General features: G+C 40.0%; 1 protein-coding gene across 1 annotated transcript in view; it reads right to left on the reverse strand.

Moving 5' to 3' along the window:
* Positions 1 to 1531: 1531 nt before the first annotated feature.
* The window catches only part of BCAS1 (brain enriched myelin associated protein 1), a gene marked incomplete at both ends in the record, with an annotated part of 34253 nt that continues 21598 nt past the window's right edge, over positions 1532 to 14186 (reverse strand). Inside the window, 3 exons of the mRNA XM_080354670.1 lie at positions 1532 to 1606; positions 6418 to 6684; positions 9925 to 9990. Coding sequence (XP_080210796.1) covers positions 1532 to 1606; positions 6418 to 6684; positions 9925 to 9990 — 408 coding nt within the window. The remainder of the gene's footprint in view (positions 1607 to 6417; positions 6685 to 9924; positions 9991 to 14186) is intronic.

The raw sequence follows: 14186 nt of genomic DNA on the forward strand, positions 1-14186 counted from the left end.
AAGTCACTTGTCCTGCAGAGATTAGAAGTAGGTCGTTACAAATCAGGTTTGAAATCTGTAAGCAGTCACTCTTGATTGATATCACTTTATACGGCATCAAAGGCCCATTGTGCTAGGAAGGAGAACAGAAAGTACTATTACAACTAAAGGATCTTTTGTCTGTGCTCTCTGTGCATAGAACCACTGGCAAGGTTTGGTGTCCACCACAAGTCCACGGATTTGCAGAGGCCAGTGCAAAAATACCACCTCCCTACAATGGCTCCTAGGGAGAAACAAGGCTCTTTTACCTCTGTCTTCTATGACTACTTAGAAATCTAATTCTGCAGATTTTACAGAATTCTCGCTTGATTTCCTGTTGATTTCCATCTTTACTCAAATGAAGAATGACATCTATTAACTTAACAGGCAGGGTTTTTATGTGTTGATTTATGCATTAATGTCACATCAATCATCAGGAAACAGTGATGTATATCACAAACTTTGTTTGAAGATTAAAGCAGCAAATGATTTTTTAAAAGGGTAAGTATTCATTTATTTAATCATAATATGGTCAAAATATACAGTACTCTATCATTCAGATGCTAGTGTGGATTAAAATGTCAGGCCCACAGTTCCCTGCCCAGGTTAGCCCAGGGTTGAATAAACCACAGTAATCTTAATTTTCTGTAAAATTTATTAACTACAGTTATTACAGGAGTCTTGTGAAGCAAGGAGGTGCCTGGATTTTGGTTTTTATTAGGATTAATTACAAGTACGGATATAAACAAATATTTGATGAAATAACTAAGTTTCCTGTCATCTGAAAAACATTAATACCAGGATTGTAGGTACAGCCTTGGCGTTAGGGCTACGGGGGGGCCGCGGGTGCCCCCTTGTGTTCTATTAGAACCTTAAAGAGTTTTTAATTTGTTATCCCACCTCACCAAGATAAAAGAGAAGTTGTCTCAATCATGGAAAGCCTTTGCATTTTAGCGTTTTAATTTACATTAATAACCAAGATGAAGCTTTATAACCACTGATTCAATTATACTGCAGACTTTTTGCTAATTTCAGCTCTATTGAAAACCACGAAAGGTGGCTTGGTTGTTTTTACATTTAAGTATAACATTTATCAAAGGAGTTTTTTTTTTTTTTTAGTTTTTTTTCCTGGCTGCTTTAAAGTTCTCTAAAGCTGAGGATTTGCTGCTCATGCCTTGCTGCACAAACTGCATTCCTTTGTCACATGCATTTTTTTTCTGCCATTTATTTAATTCACTGCTGCTTGCTCACCTTACATACTCTACCCTCTATAGACTTGAAATCATCCACATGGTCTTTCTTTAAATATACTACACGTTGCTTGATGATCTTTAGAGTTGCTTTCTAACATCTGATGAACAAACCCTGTAAATGATATACCTTAAATGATACACCAGTGTTTGCTTTAGCCTCAGGCATTTGATGACAGCCATATAAAGGAAAATAATGAGTCATCTCTACTGCAAGGGAGCTTAGAGAGAGCTGCTGATCCTTCAGCAGCCAAGCGGATTCATTACTTGGATTTCCCAGCAGGTAGGATGGACACTGGATCTGTTTGCACTTCTGCATCAGACATCCTTTTGGAACCCTGCGGAATAAGATACAGACATTTATAAAAATTTTCAGATGTTTCAGAACAGTTAAATCTGGGATTAATGTGTTAGAGTTTTGCTACCAGATATTTTCCACTTATTTCACCTCTCTGCTTTTCTTAGTTTGCCCGGTATTTGATATGCATAAGTATATAAACACCATCTGTATAATGATAATCCCAGAAAGCTACTGATTGAAGCTTTGCCTAAATGTGTTGGTTATTTTAATATAATTATACCAGTCAGCATGGAAAGCAATTGTATTTAGAAACTGGATTAACATACCAGGGACATGTTGGTGTGTACTTATAGTATTGTAGTTTTGACATAACTTTCTCTAAAATTTCCCTGGCTTAAATGGTTTGCTGAAACCACGCTAAGAGTCCTTCGAGCATGTTTAATAGTGTATTATAGCCAGCCTTGGTCTGGTCTGAGTTAAAGGAACATTAAATACTTTTATGCATGACAGGTGTTTGATAATGCAAGAGTGAAAACCTTTTTTTACACTACAAAGATAATTCTGATTTTGGAACCAGTTCAAGACACTAATCTGGCTTAGATGAAGGAAATGCATAGATCTAGCTATACCAACTAAATTTTTGACTAGTAATTGATAAAAAGTTGTCTTAAGATGCCTTGAACTAATTTCACTGGCCTTGAAGCCATCAAAACTTCAGAACACAACAGCAAAATCGATCCACAAACACTGTTTCAGAGGTCACTGATAACATTGCATGGGATGCCAATCCTGTTTGTAGCCAGATGCTTAAGTCATTACATGCTAAACAGAAAAAACAGCGTGACAAAGCTAAAGGTGACTGCTGCGTGCTCTCCCTAGAATAGAAACTGTGCAGAATCGCACACGAGTTGTCCTTTCACACAGTGAGTTTTGCACTGGAAACCTGACTCATCACTTCAGGTCACCATAGGGCTGTTCTGTGTCAGACCCAGGCATTGAAGGAGCTGAACTTGCTCATCTCCTTCAGGGAAGCAGAGACAGTGGGGTTTTTATACCGATTAGACTCCACCTCACTGATATTCTTTTAACTTTTCACCTTTGAAAATCTAAGTATAAAAAAGAGCAGCCAAAAATCACAATGGACTAAAAGAATCCCTTGTCTTAAACTAACTGTAATCTCATGCAGCTCAGCTGGCTGCAGTGGGTTTGCTTCTGCTTACATTGGTGTTGAGTTTGGAAGATGCTCTAGAACAGAATAAAGTGTTTTGGCCACTTATATGTAGCAACAAATGGAGGACATGTTAAAAAATGTAATAGTTTCTAGTATCCATCAAACAGTACCAAACAAGCTAGTCATCCCAAATTTATCCAGCAACCCTAAAACCCTACACATCAGTTAGAAGATTTCACATATTACAAGAATAATGGAGTCTGTCAACTGTAGCTGTTTCTGTCTGATGTATGAAGATTTTAAGTGTGTTCTAGACTGATCTAGGAAACACAATGATACTATTTGCCGTTCTTCCTATAAATGGGTGGAGGGACAAGTAGAGAAAGGGAAGTGTATTTTAGAAAATCCCCATTTTGGCTCATTTAGGACATTTGCAGAAGTATCATTTGTTATTTGCTTATACTACAGTCTCCCTGCTGCACTCATTTTCAAGGTGGTTGCTGATTAAAGCAGGAAGCTTTGAGGGAGGCTGTCTGATGATTCTTGTTAAACTGGAATTTCCAAGCTCAGTGTGAAATAAAGAACTTTGTTCCTGCCCTTTTAACGGACAAATTCCAGCTTTGCGTCTGATTCAGAGGCACAGGTACCACCAGCTCTCAGTTACTCTGCAGAACCCCTGTCGGTGCCGTGGAAGTTGTCTGCATTTGGGACAGCTAAGCTGGAATGTATTATTTTGGGTGGAACACTTTAAAGTGCACACACAGGAATGTCATAGTATTGGAGTATATTTTTTTTCCAGCTTGTGCTCAGGAGAAGTTTGTGTCAATATACCAGCTACTCTGATCAGAACAGGTCAGAATAGTTTCCACACGCTAAGCCCTCCCAGCTTCTGACAACTTAAGTATGAGTTATTCCAGCTCAGAAAACAATGCCATTAATCTTTTTTCTTCTTCTCTAATCTAATCTTTCTAAGGCTCACTAAATACCTTTGCATTTTATATACTTTATAAATTAATCTCTTTTACCATAGGAACAGCCACTGGACCTTATCGTCTGCGCTAAAACCACGCAGCTGGGCTGTGACACTGTTTGCTTGCATAAGTGGCTCCATTTGAATCGAAAGTTTCAGCCAATGCTTGAACCGACGTGTTCTCATGGGCTGCATTCCTGCACTCTGACATCCTCGTACTCGGTGCCTTTTCCCGGAGGAATCGACAGAGTGGTGTTAAAACAGCTGCTGTGGAAATAGCTCACCAGAAATTAGGAAGATCTCGGTGGGCACAGGCTGTGTGAGCATGTAGGGTCTGCTGGATCCGCTCTTAAATATCTCCTGCTTCCATTTTATCAGCGTAAAGCTTAATATTTCTGATGAGTTGTTACCAGATATTGGAGCTGTTGTCTTCAAATGAAAATTCTGGCATTGTTTTTTGTGATCTAATACTTTTAGATTAATGATTACACCTTCCTGGGACTTAGTATGATTGCCTAGGAGATGTGTAGATTATCATTGCAGAACTAGGTTTCTTAGGTGTGGGTAATCTTCTTGGGGATATTCAAAAAGAGGTAGTCATTTTCTGAAACAGATTTTCTATACACAGACCTCATTGTGTTCCCCCTGCCTCTGCCTTCCAATTCAAAAGCGCAATAAACTGATCAAATCAGCTAAACTGTTATCACCAAAAACTTTTCTTTTTTTGTTAAGTGCCATCCTCTGTTAATGGGAGAGGGAAGCCATAGGAATACTGTTGGCCTCTATAATTGCAACAGAAGATAAGGAACTATGCAGCCAAACTATCTGCCATACTACTTGAGCAAGCACAAATATCTCACAGAACATCTCTACTTCCTCTACATTTATTCTGCATTTTTCCCTCAAATGGTCTTTTTACCTCTCCGTCATCTCCTCTCTTGATCAAAAAGCTTTTTCTTGTCTTTTAAATCAGAGACACCTTTCCTGCTCCTCTCTGTGCCTTTCATGAACTTGCACTTGAAATCGTGTTTACTCCCTCACTTGCACTTCCTCATATCTCTCTTTCTGGAATAATTCTAAATTTGTATCTATTGTTAAAATACATGAAAGATTGCGCTGGGCAAAAAGATTTCTCCTTTTGACTTCACTGGGAGTCAAGATGAGTGGAAGCCAATGCAAGTTGTAGTTACTCCAGGTAACTCCAGGATTTCCTTGCTCCATTGAAACTACAGGAAAATCCCACTGATTTTGTGGTGGGCGAGGATTTTAGCTCAGAACAAATGGGGTGAAACAGCAAGCAGAAGTGGCTGAACTGTTGTTAATGAATACTGCAGAAAGTTATTTTTCTTTCATTCTTAATTCCCCTTCTAATGTATAATTATTTCGGTAATGCAAATTGCCCTCTGTAGGATACATAGTAATTCTGTGAAATGCGTGCAAATTAAACACTTCTTATGATGTGGAAAAACATCTGTGTCTGCATGAGTCATACTGGTCTGCATGGCAGCCTAACTTTATAGCCCAGTGTCCTAACAAGGCTAATTTTTAAATCTGCATTGCCATTTCACTATATATTTCTTGACCTTTCTTCTTTCAGGCCTGGAGGATTGCCTCGCTGTCGTGTCCTTTCCTGACAGCCCTAGAAGCAGGGTAGGGAAGAAGGAAGAAAAGCTGCATGTCATGTCCCTCAGGGGGGCCAGATTGACTAGGAATCACTGCAGGTAACAGACAAATCTGTTTAGGTTCTTTACATCATTTGACATTCGAGATGACACTCAGTTTACACACAAGGTTCCCAAAAGATGCTGAAAATGACCCTATTGCTCTTGGGACAGTGTGAGGACAGAGGAACAAACTGCATCCTTCCAACTGATTTATAAAAAGCAATGGAAAGCTCTTGCAGACACCTGAGAGGCAGTCAGGGGTCTAAGTTGTGCTTTGGTTTCTACATCAGCCTTTGAATATGGACAAGGGGGAAAGTTTCCATCTATTTAATTGTCTGAGGAACCACTAGCTACATTGGTAAATCCAAGCCTTATAGAAACCCAGATTTTTAGAATGCTAAATACTGTAATTTCTATATTTCAGGTTTTAGTGAAAGGGGCATAGCAAATTTAGGGTAAGATTTAATAAAATAAAGCAGGGAGAAAAAATATTATGTATCATTTTCTTTGGTGCGCTTTAACTAGCCTGTAACTGATTGCTAACACAAGGTGCTTAACTTGTGACCACTATGCTGGTTCCCACCCACCCAGTGGTCTACCTTGATTTTGTCCTTGCAGGGATTTCTCACCTTGCAGGGATGTCCTGGCTGCTCTGAAGCAGCAGCTGAACCTCCCCTATGGCAGGCACGTTACTCCTGTAAACCAGCACCACCTCCACTTTTCCTCAATAAACACACTAATTTGTAGGTGGTTCAGTACCAGCTACAGGAAGAGTTGACTCATCCCTGTAGACAAGGCATGAACCTCTAAACCAGGGGTGTGGGAACGACTGTAACCCTGCCATATTAAACCATGCCTGCCTGTGAATCAGTACCCTGAGGCCCAAGTTTTCTCTCCTTTGCTCTCACATGGTCTTAGCCCTGCAAGCTGCTTGTGCAGTTGCACTCCGGCAGAGCACAAACCTCACATAGTTAACAGCTTGCAGGCTGGGTGCTTAAATCAGCTGAAAAACTACTAAAAAGGATAAGATCAAGTTAACGTACAAGGCCCTTAAAAAACCCTCCGAGTGACTGCCTCTTCTCTGTCTTCTTGAAGGAGGGCTCCTTGGAAGTGTCTCCTCCGTTCTGGATGGAGTCGGTCTCGGCTGCCGGCTGCTCCCGCGAGTCCGGCTGCTCCCTGGGCTCCTGTTTGCTGCCTTTCTGCTTGCTCAGCTCCGCCGGGGACTTCTTGTCTTTTGAACTCTCTTTGCTCTTTTGGCCCACAGGTTCACTTTCCGCTGGGGCAACTGGCCTCTCTGTGGAGTTCAATGTCTAAAGCAGTTTCAAACAAGGGTTATTTTTAGTGCGTAACGTAAACATTTTAGAAAGCGATCCATAAATATGTTAAAAAAAAGAATGAAAGGCCACCTGGCAGGGAGAAATCCTGCTGTCCAACAAGTTTTCATTTACAGAGTTTGGGATGAACTCCTGCAGCTTTGACTTGGGGAAGGACTCCCAGGGAGCTGGTAGAATTACATGAGCAAAGACTGCAAGATCAAACCATCCCTGCATAAACTTGCTTTATTTACATATATGTCTATGCTGAGGCTGTTTTAGGAGGCAGAAAACATGCATGGGAAGACACAGAGTCACAAGCGTGCACTGCCAACAGACTGCCCCAGCTTTTGCATCCCAGGCTCTGAAAGCACCCAAAAAGTGCAAGAGAAAGATAAATTAAAGGATGAAAGCAAGTCAGCTATAAAACTGCAACACTCCACCAAATGATTAACATAGTTTGGTCGCAGCGTCGTAGAAAATTTCATGTAAAAGCACACAAGAATAGACAGCAAATATTCCAAAGACAAACACAAAGACAGAGCACCTATTTATAGTAAAGGAAGACAATCTGAAACTCAGAAGTACGGGATATGTTTGAAGTTCACAGGAGAAAAATAATATCTGGCAAACAAAGGATAAGACAACAAAACTGTCACTGTTTGCAGAGTAGCAAATGGCTAGATATGTTTTCGCCAGGAAATATGTTTGCAAATGAGGTTTTCTTTTTTTTTCTTATGCATAAAATCATGTTGCCTTATTTATTAACATGATAATTAAAATGGCACACAAATTGACTATGTTGAAAAGCTGGAGATCTTTTATCTGTTCACAGGGCATGGCCCAGAGCTTAATGTTGTGTAACTTTCTAATTTTGAGGATTTTGCCATGAGTCTTGAAACACCTGGTGTTCTTCTAAAGGTCTAGGGTTATATGCTCACATGATAAACTTAGATTTATTAAAAACAAAACCACTTTTAGATAGCATGATTTCAGAGAAAAACCTGAAAGCAGATACTCTAGAGAAACAGAATGCAAACACATCTCTCATATCTATTTAAAAAATTAAAAAACACCTCAAGCCACTCTAATTTTGGAGAAACAAGAATGAGAGGGGGTAGAAATACTACCACTGGCCCTTTTCACTTGATTTGCCTTTCTTACCACATTTAAATTACAAAAGCTACAACCATTTAATACTGTCTTGACCAGTAGGCTTAAATCCTTGACAAAATGTGTGCTTTCATTTAACTATTTCCTATTCCAAAGGACACACATATGTGGGTGTATATTTGCTTCCATCTAATTTATTTGCTTTTAAACTTAAAAAAATATAGTAATGAAGCTGGTCTTTGCTCTAGTTCTGCAGGAGATACATGAAGACAGCACACGAAACCTGGAGATGCAGGTGTTCAGTAGCCACATATACCATGTACAGGCACCAACTGAGTGTCGATAGTTTATTAAAGCAAATTCGGTAACCCCAGAGTACAGGAGAACTGTTGTCTGGGGCTACACAGACACCACACACCACCCACATCATGTTCACTTTCCTTGAGGAGAAAGACCTGCCTGGATGCGCTTCTGAGCATCCAAGTGATGCAGGAGCTCTCCCAGAACAAGGACGAGCAGAACTTCATCAACCCAAACTCAATTCTCTTTCTTTCTCCCTCATTTTATCTATCAGATGGGAAGCTCTCAGTTGCTGAACCTGTTAGCTAGTTTGACGAGATCCTTCTTACTCTCATTTGCCTCAGCTCGCTTGAGAAATGTTTTTCTTTGGTACAACTGCAAATGTGCACATTCAATTCAAAAATAACCACAGCACCAAAAATACAGTTATGAGAATGGATGGGTCTGAGTTCAAAGGTGCCAGAACAACTTCTAACCCTTATTAACATGCTGTGAAATCTGTGGGTTTATTCTGCGGCTGTAGAATTAGAGTCGAGCCTTCCTCACCACACACGTGTCTGTGTAGGTGCCTCGGTTACAATATCGCAGCCAAATCCGAACTGGATGCACTGGGGCTGTTTCTGTGAGCAGGTTTGAGCCTTTGATGTTAGTCAAACTAAAGGCTTAAAAAAATATTCATAATAGATTTTCCAGGCAAAATAACAGAAAAAAAAAATCCAATCAGATAATCTCTTTGAGGTGTTTCATATTAACCTTGAAAGGCAGGAAATTGGCATATTTTATATTGATGGGAGCAGCTCAGGAAATACAAAGTGAAGCCTATGAATAATGAAACATGTTAATGTTTCTTATTTTAAAGAGTGATCTGCACCTGCCAGATTGCTTCTACTCTCTCAGTGCCACTTGAAAAAGATTAGCAGGATACTATTTTTCCCCATTGTGTTACAGAAGACCTTAATCCAAGTCTGCCTTTTAAGTGCAAATGGCAACCCCCTAAATTTCTGCAGATTTTGGATCGGTGTTGTAGTGTATTTCTGTAGTATACAGAATGATGGTGATGAAAACCAAAGCAGAATCACAGCATTCCAGAGATGCAATAGCATCATTTAAGATCATTTCACAGAAATTCTAAAAAAGGAAAAAGCCAATAGCAGATAAAACCTTCCTTGAGCTCTTCTGTGCAATAAAACTCTGCTAATTTACACCACTGCAAGTGAGAGAAGAAGGAAGACAATAAGTTGATTTAAAAAAATGGAAGGCAACTGGATGCTAATTAAAATGATAAAAGGTAGACCCAGGAATGTAACATGCAAAATTTTGGTTTAGCTTTTATGAACATAGAAGAAACAAAACCAGAATAAGAAAAACTATTTACGTAGCTTTTGTTAAACATCAGTGAACAGTTTTCATTCTCGCTTTACTTGCTGTTCTATAGAGTTTCCACCTAAATGGTCCTTTCCTCAGCAGACAAGTAAATCAACAAAGTCAAAATTATTCTAGCTGTGTGTATTTAGTTTCACTGCTGAAGCCAAGGTACATGCAGCAAGTAAAAGAATAGCAAGAGAAACAAGAATAAAATTGAAAATAAACCCACTAATGTTAAGAAAAGGAACACACCTGGAAGAATCTGCTAGGAACCCTTTAAAATCTTGTTTAATTGTATGAATAGATAAAATAAATAGATAAAGAAATACGTAAATCTATGAGGCTCAGTGAGCACAGAGCACCCTTCTTTCAGTGAGTTTTACATTTCAAAAGCTACAGTTGAGTTGAAGTAGGTGACAAGAACCCATCACCAAAAAATGAAAAGATCCAGGCACTTACTTGGTGATTGGGGCTTGGACCATTTAGCTCTTCTGAACCGGTTGTGCCTCCAGCACCCTTGACTGACTAAAATAACAAAGGATTATAGCACTTCTAACTGGGTTGCTGTTCGAGGTATTAGCTCAATATAAAAACACACATGAAGCAAAAAATATAAGATTTGATTTAAGGATGCTCTTCACAACACTAAAACCAAACCGGACATTTCAGAAACTCTGCCACCATTTTTGAAACAGCCACATCTCCAAGGCAGATTTCTGCTGGTTCTTTTCTATGTGAAGTGATTGTCTCTTGCAAGGCAATTTTCCCATTAAGGCTTGAGAAATATGAATGAGGTCTCAGCGGACTAGAGATCATATCAGCCAGTAAACAAGGCAGCGCTATCAGCCCTGCCACTGGAGTTTTCTAGGAAAGAGCTTTTGCTTGCTTTTCGGAGGCAAATCTGTCTTACAAGATCTAGTGGGGCTTCTTTTCTATTTAACGATCATACTAAGTGCATATCCCGTGAATAATTAAAACCCACTCAGCTTTATGGATATATTTTTATATTTTAGCATCGACATCCATTTCTCACAACTTCTACTTTCCAGTCTGTGCCTTCTCTCCATAGACACTTAATGAATGGCCCTTCTTGGTGCCCCTGCCCAGGCTGAGCAGAGCCTGTGGCACTGGTGGCTCATTCAGAACAAACCCTCACTCTGAAATTTGTTGGTTTCTAAGGTGTGATCCCCTGTTTCTATCTATTTTTTAAAATGAGAAAAACCTGTTTGGCAAACTTGCTCAATGAGAAAAAAAATAGAATATTTGTGACAATTAGATTAAGGTTTAGTTACAATTAGTAACATCAGATAAACAGAAGGAATAGTATGAACACATTTAATTAAAAAGCATGTTAGAGGGTGTAATGTGGTATCCTCTTGAGCACCATATAAATCACAGAGCTTAGCAGTAAAACAAACTCCAGAAATTCAAAGTGCCCAAATTTAAATGCCATTTTTCATTGTATAAGTTCAGTGAAAACAATGAAAGGATGTGACTTTTGTTCTAAATATAGATCAGGCGGGTTTGTGGTTTTCTGCAGCTTGAAGATTTGTTACTTGAAGCACAACAGCATCAGTTTGATCCTATGTAAGGTGTTATTGCAAGGACCTATATAATTCTCTGATTTTCTTATAAAACCACATACAACCAATATGTAGCAGCAGCATGATAGAAAACTAACCTACTCCGTGACAATTCATGATTTGTCACAAATTCTGGGAAAAAATCTCCTTCTGGAACATGCTGTTGTGCAGTCTCTTGCATCTTTATGCTCGTGACTCTTTATCTGTGTGTAAGAGGATGCAGAAATGGAGGGGAGGAAGCAGAGTGTGGTCTGTCTTAACGTTACAGGACAGAAACTCAGTCCATAGTGCATGAAGATGTGTTGTGACAAGATCTAGTCTGCGCGTTTCTATTTCAGTAAGTCTTTAAAATGCCTTCTGGAAAAAAAAGTTTGTGCTCTAACAGTAATCACTTTGTTACTTTTTTCCTCAAAAACAAACCCTGGTTTAGCCAATCTTTAGCAATCCATTATTTTGTTTACAAGAACATAGTGACAGAGTAAAGTCTGTCCCTGCCTTTGGTCACTTTTGGATTGCTGCTGCTGAAAGCTCCCTAAAGGGCTTTTCTGCTTTCTGCACCCGTAGGGGTGGATCAGCATATCTTTAAATGGAGGAGGGTGGGGACAGGTAACACAGGACAGGTAATACACTTGCTATATTTTCATGAATGATGAAGGAAAATTAAGGAGGGACAACATAAAATAGTTATTCTTCATTCCAGATACAATTTATTACTTAAAAGTTTATTTACATGGGGAAGTGTGGCCAACACAGACACTGGACACAATCTGGAAATAAACTTTACGTTATTCCAGAAAGAAATATTGTCCTTGGGAGCATCTTCATTGATGCAGAAACAGGACGCTTTATTCGGCCATACTCAGCGCTATCTCAGACCAACCCTGCTGCCTGTTACCTCCCCGGCTGAGGACAAAGGCTACAGCCTCAGTTCACAGTTGGTAATCCTACTTGTTCTGATTAAAAAATGCAATTTTACACCCTTCTTATCTCCACAATATATCTCAAATCAGATATTTTGAAAGGATTTATCTTAGCTTTGCATGTGTATTCTATGGAGAAAAGCAGGAACTTTCAGGGTGCACATAATCTGATGTGTCCTAGACATTAAGGGGCTCTCAGACCTGCTCACCTCCACTCGAGGTCTTTAGGGGCCCTGATCTACCCCACCCAGTAAATAAGGTAGTTATTTGTGAATAATGAGGCATAAGTGCCTTTCAACAGGCAGCACCATTTCACATTCATGTGGGTGTAGCCTAGTTAGACAAAAGAACAGTAGTATTTCTTCAACTCATTGAACCATAGGCCTTTAAACTAATACTTTATGTATTTCAATAATTCCCCAATAGCTTTTATAGCACTGGTTAACCCTCTCCCATTTTAACCACAGCAGTCGCTTTCTTGACCTTTGCAATTGCAAACAATTCATCACAAATAAGGGACATCTGCACTGAGCAAGTCAGCAGGCAGTCTCAGAGATACACATTGCCTTTCCCAGAGTAAATTACTCCTAGATTTTGCAGTGGCTATCCTTGTGTCAACAGTGTTAGCTGTAGTGTGATGGATCTAAATGTTTTACTTGCTATCAGTCTGTGCTTGTGCTTTCTGAGCAAATTATGTCAAAGCTGGGACACATGAACAAATAACTGACTTGCCTGTCTGAGGCTTACGGTAGACTGAAGTAGAATTAAACTGAGTCCCAGTCTTGACTTCTAAGTTGAGCTACCTTCTCTTAGGCAGCTGGGTGGCAGCTGTGTAACACAACTGCAGATGTTATCAGAATACCTTGGGATCATCTTCTGCAGGCAGAAGAGAAACCCAGTAGACAATCATGTTAAACTAAAATTAAAAGTCAATCTCTTTCAGATGCCAGAACAATAATCCATCTTTCGCCAGAATGAAGACTAAACAATAAAGTATATCAGTAAACAAGAGCCTGGGTTTTGTTGAGGAAGTCCTGCCACATTCCTTCCCACTGACAAGCAGAGTTTGTTTCAGAGACAGAAATACCCACTCTGATCAAGATCTTATCTTATTCATGGCTCCTTCATCTGCAGCAAGGAGGAAGGATTCCTCCACGAGGTATATTTTTGGTGTTGGCTGAGGTTTGTCCAGATTTGCAAGTGAAAGAGGTTGAACAGATGCAGCCACATGAAGACATCATTTCATCCCCAGTGCTACAAGTGAGAGGTGCTAAGGATGGAGTTCCTGTATGTCTCCTTCTCTGCAGACATTCCAACCCGCCTGGACACCTTCCTGTGTAACCTCATCTGGGTGTTCCTGCTCCATGGGGGGATTGCACTGGATGAGCTTTCCAGGGCCCTTCCAACCCCTGACATTCTGGGATTCTAGGATCTGACTTATGAGTTTTAACCATTCACAATGTAACTGTTCACAGCTCTATGTACCAGCATGTACCTGAGAGCAGACAGTTCAGACAACCTCTGCTACTGTGTTACAAGAAACTACATTTTTCACATTTTAATGTATAAGCTACTCTGACTCCCACACCATGTAGCTGCCAGAAAACAGCATTGATTAAAAAAATAGAAATCTTTCATACACATTTGTGAACCTTGCCAAAACAGATCAATTGCTATATAAATCCTCAGGGTCTACTACAGTTTTAATCAGATAAGTGTTAGTTCTAGACTTGGATTATTTTCCTGGCCACTTTTCTAGACTCTTTTAAGGAATACTGGCTGGCTGCTGCTCATGCACTGGTCTGTCAGGATTATAGCCCATAACCACAAGATGACACCAGCCTCACCATCATCTCACCTGCTTTCTGGAAAAAGGATTAGATTCTACTTTGTGCCTTTTTTTTTTTTTCCATCTAATGTATGACATCCTCCAAGCAGCAATTGTATCCTTTTACATGCCAGTTTAGCTAACTTACATAAGCTGCCAAAAAAAAGGTTTCACTATTAAAAATCTGACTCTCTGATGCAATCACAGGACTTGACAACAGTGCGGTGCGGGGATGCTCGATGCTGCCGCAGCTAAGAGTAGCTGTTTTCCTCCAGGATGATCTGCCCAGATCTCACATCACCCAGCAGAAGCGGCTTGAGAAGCTGGAGGCTCCTCGGCGACATTCGCATCGAGCCCCTTGACCTGCCCTGGGCCACCTCGGGGTGGGGG

The sequence above is a fragment of the Nesoenas mayeri genome, assembly GCF_963082525.1.
Source record: "Nesoenas mayeri genome assembly, chromosome: 16".
Classification (NCBI taxonomy): Eukaryota; Metazoa; Chordata; class Aves; order Columbiformes; family Columbidae; genus Nesoenas; species Nesoenas mayeri.